Raw genomic sequence first — 16,098 nt, 5'->3', positions numbered from 1 at the left:
TCCGTGTGCTGCTCTGGTTCGCCAGAAGCGGCTTAGTCATGCTGGCCACATGACCCAGAAGCTGTCTGTGGACAAACACCGGCTCCCTCGGCCAATAAAGCAACGCCGCAACCCCAGAGTCGGCCATGACTGGACCTAATGGTCAGGGGTCCCTTTACCTTTAAAGGGGATTGACCAGGAACAATCCAATCTGGACAAGCCAGACTGGATTGCTTAACTCAAGAGATTCAAACGAATCTACCAACTAGCTTCCTGCTATGTACAAGAGAATGTGCCCTGTTACTAGCTCACTAGCATGAGTGAGGAAGGATAATATTTAATCAACATATCCTCTCCTACGATCCTCAACATTCCCACAAAAATGACCAAGTGTCTTGAAATCTGAAGTGGGGCAGGGAAGAGATTGATGGGAAGGAACAACCTCTGAGCACTGGCATTCCAGACCCCTCCAGGACTGGAAACTGGGGGGACACCCAAGGGCTGAGACTGCCCTCCACATGGGGGCAGAAGCAGAGCTTACCATGAGGAGGTTGAGGAGGTCAGGGTTGGCCTCGAAGGGCGGGCGGATGCTCTGGACCATGGCCAGCTCACTGAGGATGCTGAACAACTGTTGCATCTTGTTCCCGTTGAGGCACTTGTGCGCCCGGTCCAGCCAGTCGGGGAGGGCCACGTGGACAGCCACCAAGTCCTTGAGGTGGACCCCCAGGATGGGGAACTTAAAGCCCACACACTCAGCAAAGCGCCGCCGGTAGCGGCTGTAGTTCCCCACGGACGTCAGCAGTTCCGTCAGTGACTCCCAGACCTGAGCAGGACAGGGGAAAGGAAAGAGTCAACAACAACAGCAGCCCCTTGAAGGCAGGCATGAAGAATGAGGAGGGGGCAGCCCTGCCTCCAGAGAGCCCTGCTCTTCCCATGAGGGCTAGCCACTTGCTTCTTCCAAATGGTTGCTATTCGACCAACATAGGGGCAAATGCAGATAAGGCAAGTCAGAGGAAATGCCTGAGGTGTGGAGCTCTGAGGTTGTACTAGGGCAGGATCAGGTCCAACAGTTTCCTACCAAGCGGACTGCAAGAGTACTTCAACATGGAACCCACACCCTGTGGGGGTGGAGTGAGGCCAAAATTTGATTCTCCACCCCCAGCACAGGGCTCTGGCAGGGTCCTAGAGCCTTTCTAACTCCTCCTGAAAACTGGGAAAGCACTAACTAGGTTTTGGGAAGGAGACAGGAGGACTCTAGGACCCTGCCAGAGCCCTCATGCCTCCTTCCCAAAGGCCAGGGGCTGGCTGACCCAGCCCCACAAATGAAGGATAAGGGTGTCTTTGCACCAGAGGGGTGGGAGACTGAGTGGCAGGTCTTTAGGCAGCCCCACCCACAGAGGATCTAAAACCCGAAGCATCAATCTGCTCCACACACCCTCTCATCTCCCTTTAAGGATGGGGGGTGCAGACCCAGCCCAAGGAGGGGGGCTTGCAAGAGAATAAGCAGCAACAAGAGAGGCAAGTGTGGAGCCTGCTGAGAGCCTCTGGCCAACAGATTCTGAAACCCCTGTGAGCTCCTTACACAGCCTGCCTCTCCCCTCAATGCAAAAAAGACCCCCCACCACTACCACCTACCTTGGTGGTCTCCTGGCTCACGAAACTGTGGGTCTCCTTGAGGCGGGAGATGGAGCTGTGGCTGAGCCCCCCCACCACGGCCATCAGGGTGTTGAAATTCTGCAGCTGGAGGAGCCTCTGAGAGCAGAAGGAGAGGAGAAGTGGGGGGGGGGTTGAAGGGCAAGGCAGGAGAGGAAGAAATACAGTGGTACCTCAGGTTACAGACGCTTCAGGTTACAGGCTCCACTAACCCAGAAATAGTACCTCAGGTTAAGAACTTTGCTTCAGGATGAGAACAGAAATCATGCTCCGGCGGCGCAGCGGCAGCGGGAGGCCCCACTAGCTAAAGTGGTGCTTCAGATTAAGAACGGACCTCTGGAATGAATTAAGTTCTTAACCTGAAGTACCACTGTAGTGGGAAGCAGAGGGAGGAGCAGAGTCAACCCTCACCTCACAGTTTCAGTGGATGCAATCTGAAGACTTAACATTTCTAATCAAGGTTCTTCTTCTCAACAGCTTCCATTTCTCTTTTTGAAAAGAACAAACAAAGCAGGTGCTGCAACACAATGTTGCAGCGTGGAGGAACTCCCTCGTCCGGCTTCCAGCCACTCCATTCCACCCACCCAGGTTTTCATTCCAGCTTCAGAAGCCAGTCAACATCCCACACCCACTGAGCATGTTCATCTTCCTCATCAGGTCTGTTGATTTGGGGGAGGGGCAGTCTCCCTAATTCTTTTGTGCATGTGCTTCTGCAGAACTTGGGGCTCTGCAGAGCCTGTCGACCCCTCACTCATGTGTGCATTGTGTGGCATTGGGGGAGGCACTGCTGTTTGGGCCACATGTTACTTGGGAGAATAGACATTGCTATTAGGAAGGAAAAAATGTTAAAAACAACAACAGACAAACAAGAAATACACACACAGCCCACAGAGGCAAATTCCCCTTTTAACAGAAGTAACTGGATAGGTCAATGGGATGCGGGTGGCGCTGTGGGTTAAACCACAGAACCTAGGACTTGCCGATCCACAACCCCAGAGTAAGTCAGGGCTGGACCTAATGGTCAGGGGTCCCTTTACCTTTACCCTAACTGGATAGGTCACAGTGGGGGATATTTTTTGGGAGGAGGGAGGTTCCCAGGAAAGGTGGGGAGAGCAGGACTCCCTGTCAGTTAGAGCAATTCAGATCTTTTAGCTGGGGAAGCTCATTTTTATTTAATCATCACTATTTTATTTTATTTTTACTATTGAAAGAAACAGCCCTTGGAGAGGGTGGGGAGCAATGCTTTAAAATAACATCCCCCATGCCACAATTTGGATTTCAAACAGCCCCTGCCCCTGTTGCTGCCTCTTATTTGAAAAATAAAAAATAAAAGATCTGCAGGTGATACCTTCAGGCATTCAGAATTGTGCAAAGTAATCATGCCCGGCCAGTCACTCTTTCTATTATTATTATTATTATTATTATTATTATTATTATTATTATTATTATTATTATTATATCATCATCTGCATTTATATCCCAACCTCTCCTCCAAGGAACTCACGCTGGTTTACACAGTGATTCTCCTCCTCCTCATTTAACCCCCACAACAACCCTCTGAGGTGGGTTGGGCTGAGAGGCAGAGACTGGCCCAAGTGGGGAATTTGGACCCTGGTCTCCCAGGTCCCAGCCTAACACTAACCACTACACCCTGCTGCCTCTCTTCTGGAGTGGGGAGTCCCTGCTTCACCCCTAGCAGAGGAACCTGATTTCCCAGCGTCCTAAGACATGCAGGAAGTCTCCCCCTCCCAGCCATCCCTAATCTCCTTGGGCCCAGACCCCCCAAATCAGGGGGAGTCCATGTGCAAATTGCAGTAGCCCAAAGGCCGCTTGAGGGGAGCCCTAGGCCCCTGGGTGCTCTTTGATGATGGCTATAATCTGGAGCAGGCAGTTTTGTGCTCCTGGATCATCTCCCGCCCCCTTCTCAAACTCTGAATGTATAAATAGATATTTAGAGAGTCTCCCGTGTGTGCGCTTTCTCTCTCTCTCTCTCCTCTTCAAAGAAAAATGACCTAGAAAAAAGGTTGCTCTGAACTTCACACTGTCCAGCAGGGAGAGGCAAAGGGCCAGCAGGTTTGATTAATTTAGCTGCCATCCCCACTAATTGAGGCTCCGGGCTCCAGGCGCTCACGCTTAGAAACCTTTGGGGAGGTTGCCGGGAGGCAAGCAGGCTGACAGGGCACTGCAGGAAAAACAGGGCAAGACCTGAATCACAGAACTGTGGAGCTGTAGAGTCCAGTCCAGCCCCTCGCAATGGAGGAATCACAGCTGGGCTGATGTTTGTTTGTCTGTTTAAGGGGGAGCTCGGATTTGGAACTGGAAGAAACTCGGGTGGTAAATGCACCAGCTCGCGTTTGGTGTATAAAAATCAAGATGTCTGTCTTAATCTGGACTTGTCTGCAAAGTTCACAGTTTGGGTCCCCGCCTGGTTATAGGGCTTTAGGAATCGGGGTTATAAAATACAGGATCTGGGCTCTAGAACCTCTTACATAGGATGCTCAGTGATAGCGCAACACCACAAGAAGAAGAAGAGTTTGGATTTGATATCCCGCTTTATCTCTACCCGAAGGAGTCTCAAAGCAGCTAACAATCTCCTTTCCCTTCCTCTCCCACAACAAACATTCTGTGAGGTGAGTGGGGCTGAGAGACTTCAGACAAGTGTGACTGGCCCAAGGTCACCCAGCAGCTGCATGTGGAGGAGCGGGGATGCGAACCCGGTTCACCAGATTACGAGTCCACCGCTCTTAACCACTATACCAAGGACTGCCTCTCACCCAGATAAAAAGTCCTGGACCCTGAGATCGTCCGCAGAAGCCCTTCTTTGTGTGCTTCCTCCATGTGAGGTCCAGAGGGTGGCAACACGAGAATGGCAGTCGGCTACGTTCAGGGGTTGGTTTGCTTGTTTGTTTGATTGATTGATTTGAGAGGCTCAAAAGCAGGTGACAATCTCAAGAGGGTTGCAGAAGGCAAGGACGTTCCGGGCACCGCCCGTTCTCACCTGGGCCACCATGACGAAGCGAGTGATGACCTGGGCTCGCTGCTGGGCGGTGGGCTTGCTGAGCACCATGAGCTGCACCCACTGGGAGACGCTGTTGAAGAGGGTGATGAAGCGCTCCAGGATGGGGTTGTCCACCGTGCAGCCATGCATGACGAAACTGTGGTAGTCTTGGAACTGGGGGGGGGGAGGAGAAAGCAGATCAGTTGAGGCTGAGGCAGGCCAGCCGTTTGAATGGTGCCCAGATAGCGCCCAGAAAACAGCACATCTGTTTTAAAAACACCAACACGAACCCAGTGAGGCAACTAAGATTTTGTACCTGAGCAGGCATATTTCCTCCTCCCTCCCCAATCCATTTTCCTTTCATGTTGTGTGTGTATATATATCTACGAAAGCATATATATATATATATATAGGGACTCTCTTGTTTATACTGATTTGCAAGCCGCCCTAATGTGGTTTTATTTTATTAACAGCACAATAAAAAATATTTTCATTTAAAAAATATACACACAGTGATGCCTGGAATGTTGGCACTTAGAGGATAAGGCTCTCAGTGGCTACTAGCCCTAATGGCCGTGTTCCGCCTCCACTCCTGGAGGCAGGAAGCTTCTGCTGAGAGTTGCTGCTGTTGACTCTCAGGTCCTTCTCTAGGGCATTTGGTTGGCCATTCTGAAAAAAGGGGCTGGTCCTGCTCCCGGGGTCTTATGGGTGTGGGGTAAGGACACTCCTGGCTCTGTGGAAAAGCCAAGCCTGGTCTCAGAGACCTGGATGGTCGTTCCAGGGAAAGGGAGGTGGGGTGAGAAGCAGAACACAGCCAGGAGGCCGTGGTGGTCACCAGCCTCAATGGCAATAAAAGAAGATGAGACAGATTCATGGAGGAGAGGGTTATGGAAGGCCACTTGCCAGAGCAGCTATGCGCTGCCTCCACGGTCAGCGGCAGCAATGCTTGCGGTTGCCAGTTGCCAAAAACCACACAAGGAGAAAGGGCCCATTCTAAGAGGTGTTTGTGGTGAGTTCCGGCACCTCTTTTTCTAGAAAAATAGCACTGGGTTTGGGTCGTTTTAAGAGTTTTCATATTGTGTTTGGTGATGCTTGTGTGCCAGGGCATACATCAGTTAAATACAGTGGTACCGCTGGTTGCGAACGGGATCCGTTCCGGAGGCCCGTTCACAACATGAGCAGAATGCAACCCGCATCTGCGCGTTTGCAGGAGGTCGCGATTCGCCGCTTCTGCGCATGCGCGTGACATCATTTTGCGCATCTGCGCATGCACGAGCGACGAAACCCAGAAGTAACTCTTTCCGGTACTTCTGGGTCGCCTCGGGACGCAACCTAAAAATGCACAACCTGAAGCAAACGTAACATGAGGTATGACTGTACCCGTTGCCCTACCCAGCAACACCCACACGCGGAGGGTGGGGCGGGAAGGGACTCAGCCACTGCCACCTTCATGGATCTTACCAGGATCTTGCTGAAGGAGTGGTACTCCAGGTGGGTGAGGTGTTCGGCCAGCTCCCCTGACTCTAAGTGGTCAAAGAGAAGGGACGTCTTGCGCTTCTTCTGGGCCACCGGCTGACGCTGTGTGACTTGCCTCTTCCACTTGTAGGTGGGGCTGGAAGGGGGACGCAAGAGTTCAACCTCTACCTGGGATGTGCAAAAGCAGAGGTGGAGACCAGCTGGCTCCTAAAGGGTACTAAGGACCCGCCTACCAGCTTGGCCCCAAATCCCTGGCACTCGGGGAACTGCATGCCGCTGCCAAGTTTTTCAGATCTCAGCCTTAAAGCCCCACCATGAGGCCAGTCCCGCAGCTTGCAGCAAGTTTGCATACAACAGAGCTAAATGCAAGGTGAGGTTTTCCTTGGCTTCCATGAATTCCATTCTAAACCCCACAGAGAGAGCCACCACCAAGGAGGCCCTGCACTTGCTCCCAACTTGCTGAGCTCAGGGTTCTGGGGCAGAACTCGGTGGATGCCGCACACCAGGAATGCAAGGCTCACAGCCTGAGGTTCGCACACCGGAATCAGATGCAACCTGCCAGAACTTAACCCAGGGAGGACAGGGGGCGGGGACTGTTGTGGGGGGCCCCACGCTGTTTACCTACACGCTCTCTATGTCAATGAGGCTGCTGTGACGTTGGTTCCCTTCCCGGCCCAGAAGCTCCTTCAGTTCCTTGATCTGCTCAGCCAGCTCTGGGTTTAGGTCAAATTCCGCTGGGAACGCAGAGATCCAGTATCTGCCGGAACCAGGAGTGACATGGTCAGTGGCAAAGTCAGAAGGGGGCAGCAGATTGTCTCCAAGCAAGGAGGGCAGAAGATTTGCAGCCACCTCTCCACCACCCTGCCCCACACCCAGGCAGCCCCCAAAGTCCAGAAGTACTGCAGTGTCACATGAGTTTCACTGTGAACACCTTGCTTTGGGATGGGCCCAAAGTGGCTAGGGAAACCCAGCCAGATGGGCAGGGTATAAATATATCATCATCATCATTATTATTATTATTATTATTATTATTCCCACAGAACATCCATCCCGTGGGAACCACACCAGTATTGATAGGTTTTATTCATAAGGGAATGGAAAAGAAGAAGTAAATTTCAAAGTAAGTTCGTTGGCGAGTGCACCGTTTGGATGCAATGTTATTTGCAGTGTGAATGGTTATTTTCTCAGTTACGCTTCATCTGTGAGGAACTTTCAAAACAGGAAGTCTTCTGCCTGACGTCTAAACAAAGAATCCCACCTGCCCTTCCTGCCGGGTCCCAGGCCCACCAACGGCTTCCTAAACTGAAAAACCCCAAATGTTACTTCCCCAACCTCCCACTCCCCAAACTGTCCAGACTATCCCCTCATTTTCCCTCCATAGCAGCCTTCCCACAAACCACTCCACCCTCCCTGCTCCAGCACCTACCGGACCAAGTGGCAAGTCTTGACTTGCAGGGAGCTGTTTTCTGACCCGCGAGACTCCTGGTAAGTTCAGGGCAGGGTTAAGGAGCAAAAGGGAAAGAGGGAGGAACTGTGTGCATGTTGTGGGGTATTTGGGGGGGGTCTGGGGGTGTTTTAAACTGCAAACTATCCAATAGGTAAGGGACGCGGGTGGCGCTGTGGGCTAAAGCCTCAGCGCCTAGGGCTTGCCGATCGAAAGGTCGGCGGTTCGAATCCCCGCGGCGGGGTGCGCTCCCGCTGCTCGGTCCCAGCGCCTGCCCACCTAGCAGTTCGAAAGCACCCCCGGGGGCAAGTAGATAAATAGGTACCGCTTACCAGCGGGAAGGTAAACGGCGTTCCGTGTGCGGCTCTGGCTCGCCAGAGCAGCGTTGTCACGCTGGCCACGTGACCCGGAAGTGTCTTCGGACAGCGCTGGCCCCCGGCCAATAGATGTGAGATGGGCGCACAAACCCCAGAGTCTGTCAAGACTGGCCCGTTCGGGCAGGGGTACCTTTACCTTTACCTTTACTATCCAATAGGTAAAGTAGAGCAAAGGTTTTGCGCTGCAGCTGCATCCAAGCTATTAAAATTATGATCACACACACAAAAAAATTTCACTTCCTGCATGAAACTTGTACTTCATGTGAGGTTTCAGCCTTCATGCATGGAACTCGGTTTTGTCAGTAACCAGGCCCCAGGCTCTATTAAAACGAGGTCTCCCATCCCGCCACTGTTGTGGTTTATAAGTGTGAAGAAGAAAGCACAAAAAATAATACGAAGAAAGGGATCCAAGACATAAAGAGAACAACTATACACAAAAAGAAGAAAAGCTGGTGCAACAAGGGCCTGGCAATGGGTAACTCTGGAGAGATTTGGGTAAGGCTATTAAGGGTGCCGGGAATTGTAGTTCTATGAGAGGAAAACTACAATTCCCAGAATTCTTCGCTGGGAATCTAAAGGCGCTTTAGACATATGGCATGTACACAGTCCCAGCTCCACTGCGGAGAGTGCAACTAACTACTTTTTTCATCCTTGGGAGGGTAGGGGCCAAAAGGCAGGTGCCCACTCATCCCACATTCCCCTTGTCCCCTTCACCACCCAGCTTGAAGACATGGTGGAAAATAACAGCCCGGCTGTTATTTTCCAAAGAGCAGATATTGGCAGCTTCCAGAGAGGAGGCGCCAAACGCTCATAAATCATTCCTCTTCCACTGTGAGCTGCAAATGGAAGTGACTCTCCAAGCTTCAGGGGGCCGGTCACTTTTTCTGGGTGGTCATCATCCCACAATGCTGCAGCCACAACAGGGCAGTGGGAAGAGAGGGAGGAAGGATCCAGTATTGGCTGCCTGGGGTTTTTTGGGCAGTGGGGATTCTGAGTGAACCATATGTCTTAAGTCCTTTGCTACCCCTGCACTAAGTGTCTTCTGGACATTATGGAACTGCAGCGCACACACACACACCCAAGGAAGCAGGACTATGCTGCCTGGAGCAGATGGGAGATGCAGTTCAAAGCACCTGGCAGGCACCAGGACAGGGAAACCTAGCGCAAGACATTTTCAGAAGGAAATGATGCTGCTGGCTGGGTGTGGGGATTGTGCCCGGCGGGCTAAGGAAGGATATATCTGAAGCAACTTGGCGGCCAGCTCTGAGGAAGGGATGTACCAGGGGTGCATCATGAGGAACATGCGGACCAGCTGGGGGTCTCGAACTTTGCCCTCATCGTCTGGAAAAAAGAAAAAGAAATGCAAGTCAGAGCAAGTCCCCCCTGGGAATTTAACAACAACAACATCCTTCACTGGAGGTTTTTAAGCATTGGTCGGATGGACATCTGTTGGGCATTCTTTAGCTGTGACTGCTGCCTTGCGGGGGGTTGGACTGGATGACCTTGGGGGGTCCCTTACAATTCTACGATTCTATGATTTCCCACTCTGCCTCTTGCTCCACAGGGCCCACAGCCACAAAGCCTGCCCACCACTACTCTTCCCTCCCTCCATCACACCCTGCACGCTGTAAGGATGGCCAACATGGCGACCTCCAAATCTTTCGGACTTCAACTCCCAGCAGCCCCAACCAATATGGCTGATGGTCAGCGTTGATGGGAGTTGTAGTCCAAAGTGTAAGAACTTAGGAGGAGGCTGCTGGAGCTGGGCATTGGCTCATCTACTCCAGTTTCCTTGTCCCAGAGTGGCCAACCAGGCTCCCACCCCCCACCCCCATGGGAAACCCACAAGCAGGAACTGAGCACAACAACCACTGGCAAAGGCAATGCCTTTTGGGTACTTTGTGGGACGTTCCTCTGTTAAATGAGGTCTGCTGCCCCGCCGCCGCCACCTCCCCCCCCCCACACACTGCCACTTTAAGGTTTCATGTGAAAAGGCCTTTGCCTAAATATATATTCCCCTGCTCAATTTGAAAGCTTTTGAAAGCTTTTACTGCTGTCTCCCCCACCCCAAAGTAATTTTGTTAATGTGGTGGCCTTTTTAGGAGTGTTTTTATCTTTTGTTGGTGATGCCTGCTGCCTTGGGTCCCTTTTGGAACAAAGGCAGCTTCTAATAATGTTTACAGTCCTAGATAAACACACGCCCTTCAGTTCAGACCACTCAGGAGCTCAGAAGTGGGATCAAAGAGCATCCAAGGAGCCCTGGAGCAGGAGCAGCAACAACAGCTGCATCAGGTCAAAGGAGGTCGTCTGGTCCAGCATCCTCTTTCCCAGGAAGTGGGGAGGACCTGATGAGCACAGTTGCCCTTTCCTGCTCATCCTCTTCTGAGGCTCTGGTGCTGGAGGGCTTGTATAGCACTATCACATCTTACGCACATATAACTTGAGCGATTCCAACCACACGCGTTGAGGGCTGGCTGGTTAAAACTACACAAAATAAATGAATGCACAGCAGAGAGCTTCAAAGCTCTTTTCTGCACCAGGTTTTCCCAGCGTGGAAAGTGCTTTCCATTTTCCAATACAATTTTTACCGAATTTCCAAATTTTTACAAATTAACTTCAAATCCAATAGTTGCATTGTTTCATGCATTGACTTCCCACCCACACCCTCCAGTGTTTTTACTCAAACTCCTTTATATTGCATTCTCAAATTCTCTTCTATTACCAAAACCCCTGTAATATTTTACCTTTTTCTTCTTCCGCTCCTATCTCGTATCCTGCCCGCAATTTCATTTGTTTGCAGTGCTTGTCCAAATAGGCCAAAAAAAGGGCCTCCACTCTTCTATAAAAAGCTTGTCATTTTGATCTCTTAATATTGCTGCCAGCTTTGCCATTTATGCATAGTCCGTAACTTTTAAAAGCCATTCCTCTTTTTTCAACTCTGCCCTGCTTACCTGGCAAGGCCCACTCAGCACAGGGGCTTTGGGATACCCTCACGAGATCTCACGGGGCCATCCGAGTTCCCGCGAGATCTCATGGGGCCATCCCCATACAGTGGTACCTCAGGTTAAATACGCTTCAGGTTACATATGCTTCAGCTTACAGACTCCACTGACCCAGAAATATTACCTCGGGTTAAGAACTTTGCTTCAGGATGAGAACAAAAATCGTGCTCCAGCGGCGCAGCAGCAGCAGGAGGCCCCATTAGCTAAAGTGGTGCTTCAGGTTAAGAACAGTTTCAGGTTAAGAACAGACCTCCAGAATGAATTAAGTACTTAACCCGAGGTACCACTGTACTTCCAGAGTCAGCACACCAATGCAATGCAGGACAGGAACAGGTGCTTTAGAGCATCGCCAGGCCAAGAAAACCACTGCCCCACCTGCTGAGACCTCAGTCATTTGTCCCTTCCCTGCCTCTCCTACTCCTCCTCACCAAAGGCCTCGATGCAGCCCTGCAGAAGCTCGTCCACTGTGCAGCCCTTTTCCAGGTCCAGAGTCTCAGACATTGTGGCTCCCGGATCCCCTTCGCTCACGAAAGACGCCACACGGCCACCAGCGGGTTGCTATCCCCAGGGAGCAGGGCAAAAACCTGAAAAGAGAGAAGGAAAGAGGTTTCAGACATCTCTGAGGTTACAAAGGAGCGTATACTCTCCCTCCCTCGGGGCTCGGCCTGGGGGAAGTGGGTGCAGGAGCCCAGAGGGGGGTTTTCCCCAGGTTAATAGCATGCCAGGGACGCGGGTGGCGCTGTGGGTTAAACCACAGAGCCTTAGGACTTGCCGATCAGAAGGTCAGCAGTTCGAATCCCTGCGACGGGGTGAGCTCCTGTTGCTCAGTCCCTGCTCCTGCCAACCTAGCAGTTCAAAAGCACGTCAAAGTGCAAGTAGATAAATAGGTACCGCTCCGGCGGGAAGGTAAACGACGTTTCCGTGCGCTGCTCTGGTTCGCCAGAAGCGGCTTAGTCATGCTGGCCACATGACCCGGAAGCTGTACGCAGGCTCCCTCGGCCAATAAAGCGAGATGAGCGTCGCAACCCCAGAGTCGGTCATGACTGGACCTAATGGTCAGGGGTCCCTTTACCTTTACCTAATAGCATGCCGGGTTACTGGGCCACTATTAGCACATCAGCCAAGCGGCTTGAGATCAGCTTGCCTGATGAGCAGCCTGCTCAAGGCTTACAACAGGCCGCAAGGAAGAAGCGGAGGCCCTGCTCCCAGATCTGACATAAAGACCCAGCCGCCTGGCAGATATGATAGGCAGGGCCTTTCTAGTTCTGGCCCCTGTACGTAGAACCCTCTCCCCCAAGAGGTGCTAGGCTAGGTTTTGAACAAACCCTTAAAATGTTACTTTCTTCCAACTGCATTTCCGTTCTCCTTTGCCACCTGCTTTGAGTACACTTTGCCCTGAAACGTGGGATCTCCATACTTTCAGATTGACCAATGAATCAATAAAATGGCAGGCCAGCCGGTGTGATAAGAAGCGTAAGGGTGCAAAAAGAGGCACACGGTCACCATCGTGGTTTGGTTGTGGGAATGTCAGCCAGCTGGGAATGGCACTTTCTGCCTTCGCTCTGGGATGCCAACATTTCCTTAGCTCCCAACCTACATTGTGTCTCCTAGTCATGGCATCTCTCTCTCTTTCTCCCGACCACCCAAATGCCGTGAGGACAGTCTTACTGGATCAGGCCGTGCCCACCTACCCCAGCATACTGCCTCCAATAGCGGAAAGCCTATTGCTCCAGAAAGCTCTGCAAGTTGGGCCCTGAAGGCAACACGGACCCCCCTGAAGCATTCAAAACAGCCTCCTGAGGACTAGCTGCTTTGGGGACACCCCCCCCCCAGGAAGTGCTCAGCGTCATCTCAGAACAGCAACACGGGAGAGGAAGCAGCATTTGAGGGCAGGCGAGAGGATGGGGAAAGCCACTGGGTTGAGTCTCTTCCACCCACAGAAGATGTCAGAATCATACTCCACGACTTTTAAGTGGGGGCTGCTCTTGCTGGGGCAGATTATATAATAATTGTTCCTTTGAAGAAGGGAACTGGGTGACTTGTCATTTGCTTCATCCTCATCCTTAACGATACACTGAACTCAAACGTTATCTCCGGAATGTTGCAGTGGCTCGCTGCTGAACGTCCCTAGCCTCGGGGTACATATTTGGTTCTGCAACAGGGGTGGGGAACCGAGGTGGGGGCTGGGCTCCAGCTTTTGTGGTACTAGAACTCCTATCGCCCTATGCTGGCTTCTGGGCAAGGCTGGCTTAACGATTAAGCAAAATAAGCATGTGCTTCAGGTGGGCACGGCAGAGAGTTTCCATTTCCAGACTTGCTATGGACCATATGGTGCAGCTGAACAAAAATAAACATTATTTCTACAAATATAGAAAAATAAACATTATTTTCCATCTTACGGTAGGTTTCATTTCATTTTGAAAAATGAAATTTCATTTGATGGCTTATTATTGTTGAAAATTTGAATCAGATATATATGGGGGCACCAAAATCTTTTAGGGGCTTTAGGGCCTCTAAAGGTCTTAAAATCTGGCCCTGATGATGGGAATTGGAGGCTGGAAGCATCGGGATGACAGTAGGTTTCCAATCCTTGTTCTAGGGAGGATCTCCACTTGACAGGCCACAAGCAATAAATTTGAGATTTAAACATTCCCCCTATGATCCCCTTCTTATTGCACATTCATTTGTGCTCGCAATGCTATCACGGCAGTCACATACCATCCCACTTTTGACACTTTGGGACACGGGTGGTGCTGTGGTCTAAACCACTGAGCCTCTTGGGCTTGCTGATCAGGAAGTCGGGTTCCAATCCCCAAAATGGGATGAGCTCCCGTTGCTCTGTCCCAGCTCCTACTAACCTAGCAGTCTGAAAGCACACCAGCGCAAGTAGATAAATAGGTACTGCTGCGGTGGGAAAATAAACAGTGTTTCCGTGCACTCTGGTTTCTGTCACGGTGTCCCATTGCATCAGAAGCGGTTTAGTCATGCTGGCCACATGACCCAGAAAGTGCCGCAATCCCACAGTCACCTTTGACTGGACTTAACTGTCCTGGAGTCCCTTACCTTTTTTTTACTTTTTACTTCTTGCACCTGCAAAGGTTTTGGGGTGATCACACTGCCTCACTTCCAGGTGGTGCACAGCCCAAACCTTCCTGCTGAAAACCCGTAACTTTTTACAACACAAATTGTTCTGCTTTATTTTTGTCCTACTTGTGTTGTGCTACACACACACATCTCCAACTCCAAGAGCAGAGGAAAAGATCCAGCACTCCTGGCTCCCAGCAGGGCCTCTCTGCCTCCTTTTGGACATCTGAACCCAAGCCAAGCAATCTTCAGTCCCCTGGAGAAATGTTGGACCACAATCCCCTCTTGCTGCTGCCTCTCTATTCAGGAGGAAACAGGGCGACGCACAGCTGGGGTGGGGAATTCGTTTCCTCAGCCCTCCTCTTCCTCCTCCTCCTGCTGCAAATGGGCAGGAGCAGAAAATGACGGGGTCTCCTTGGGGGACGATGGCGCAAAGTCACTACTGCCCCCCTCCCCAAGCAGATTCTCTCGCCTGTCCATCCTGCCACCCTCCTCCTCCTCCTCCTCGTCCCAAGCAAGGGAAAGAAGCAAGGAATGTTGGAAAGGCACACTGGGCTCCAGAGCTTCTGCCAAGGGATGACTCAGGGCTGGCAGCTGATTTTAGACAGGCCCCTCTGCTGCCTGGGAATTCCAACTGGCCTCTCTCAGCGGCTCTTGTCCCTGGAAACGCCAGGCCTAAACAGAGAGACTGCAGCTCATGGCCGCCCAGAGAAAAGAGCTCAGTTGTAGGCTGCAAAACTTAAGAACCTAAAAAGAGCTTGATGGATCGGGCCAGTGCCCTATCTAACCCAGCCTCCTGTTTTCACAGTGGACCACCAGATGCCTGTAGGGAGCCCGCAAGCACCAGACCACTCTCCCGCCCTGTGTTTTGCAGCAACTGGCAAACAGAAGTATCGCTGCCTCCAACTGCAGAGGGAGTGCATAGCCATTGACAGCCTGTCCCTCCATGAATTTGCCCAAGTTTTAAAGCCAAGTTGGTGCCCATCACTGCCTCTGGTGGCAGGGAGTTCCATTGTCTAAGAAGCTTCACCTGCCGCAGGCAACAGACCGTCACAACAGCACATCCAAACACAACGCACTCATCCCTCTCGATGTGTTATGGTGGTCAGAGTGTCTCGCTAAGGGCCCGGGAGACCAGGGTTCAAAGCCTCATTCGGCCATGAAATTCACGGGGTGACCTTGGGCCAATCGCTATCTCCTACCCTAACCTACCTCACAGGACTGATTATAGAGGATAAAATGAAGAGAGGGAGAACCATGCCTTCAGTTCCTTAAAGGAAAATAAGGAGAGGTGGAAATGTAATGAATAGATAAACATGGTTAATACAAGAAAAAAGGAGACTCTTAAGTGTTTAAAACAGAGCCTGGATAGCTCAGCTGGTTAGAGTGCGGTGCTGATAATTAATGCCAAGGTTGCGGGGAGCTGACAGAGCTGCACACACACACCCCAAGACAAGAACTAGGAAACTTCTCTCACCGTCTTAGCTCAATTCTGTATCTATACGAACTGGCAGCAGCTTAGACAAGGCGTCTCTCCCAGCCCTGCCTGAAGATGGTAGGACTTGAACCTGGGACCTTCCGCACACAGAGCAGGTGCTCAACCACTGAGCTACAGCCTGACTTTGGCTGCATTCTGAAAACACATGCTGCTCCCTTTCTCTTGCTAATCTATTGAGCTGTATCACCAAGGCCTTAGGAACACAGAAAGTTGCCCTATACTGAATCAGACCCCCGCTATCCGTCTAGCTCAGTATGGTCCACACTGGCCGGCAGGAGCTCTCCAAGGTTTCAGGCAGATGCCTGCAGATGCCAGCAGAGACTGAACTCTGGCTGCAGGGATTTGTTGTTTTGAGTACCAGAACTGAAGTGTGCTCACACAAAATGTGCTCTCATTTCCACAAGTGATCTTCATTTCGGCAGGATAATTGAGGGCGGCATCGTTTTACTGTTGCTTTGTTTAAACCACCGGGAGTCAGAAATACTTGCAAATCACAGAGAGCAGGCAATAGATCCAAGAGATCTTTCTCCTTCTGACAACCCCTGGTGTAGAGTGTTTGGAAAGGGTGGAAGCCTGTTTAGCCTGGG

The 16,098-nt window shown here is 51.3% G+C and overlaps 1 protein-coding gene and 1 long non-coding RNA gene across 2 annotated transcripts in view; one reads left to right on the top strand and one right to left on the bottom strand.

Moving 5' to 3' along the window:
* The window catches only part of RASGRP2 (RAS guanyl releasing protein 2), a 42,522-nt gene that overhangs the window by 24,044 nt on the left and 2,380 nt on the right, over positions 1 to 16,098 (bottom strand). Inside the window, exons 2-9 of the mRNA XM_082204292.1 lie at positions 11,358 to 11,513; positions 9,166 to 9,268; positions 7,533 to 7,595; positions 6,732 to 6,863; positions 6,092 to 6,242; positions 4,631 to 4,804; positions 1,615 to 1,731; positions 521 to 802 (exon numbers count right to left, since the gene is read on the bottom strand). Coding sequence (XP_082060418.1) covers positions 521 to 802; positions 1,615 to 1,731; positions 4,631 to 4,804; positions 6,092 to 6,242; positions 6,732 to 6,863; positions 7,533 to 7,595; positions 9,166 to 9,268; positions 11,358 to 11,430 — 1,095 coding nt within the window. The 5' untranslated portion in view covers positions 11,431 to 11,513. The remainder of the gene's footprint in view (positions 1 to 520; positions 803 to 1,614; positions 1,732 to 4,630; positions 4,805 to 6,091; positions 6,243 to 6,731; positions 6,864 to 7,532; positions 7,596 to 9,165; positions 9,269 to 11,357; positions 11,514 to 16,098) is intronic.
* LOC309521641 lies at positions 7,598 to 8,661 on the top strand. Its single transcript, XR_014214748.1, has 2 exons — positions 7,598 to 7,704; positions 8,086 to 8,661. It is a non-coding gene; the product is annotated as an uncharacterized lncRNA (long non-coding RNA).

The sequence above is a fragment of the Podarcis vaucheri genome (assembly GCF_965113315.1).
Source record: "Podarcis vaucheri genome assembly, chromosome: 16".
Taxonomy (NCBI): Eukaryota; Metazoa; Chordata; class Lepidosauria; order Squamata; family Lacertidae; genus Podarcis; species Podarcis vaucheri.
Note: the sequence above shows the minus strand (reverse complement) of the source record. Positions and strands in the feature narration are given on the sequence as shown.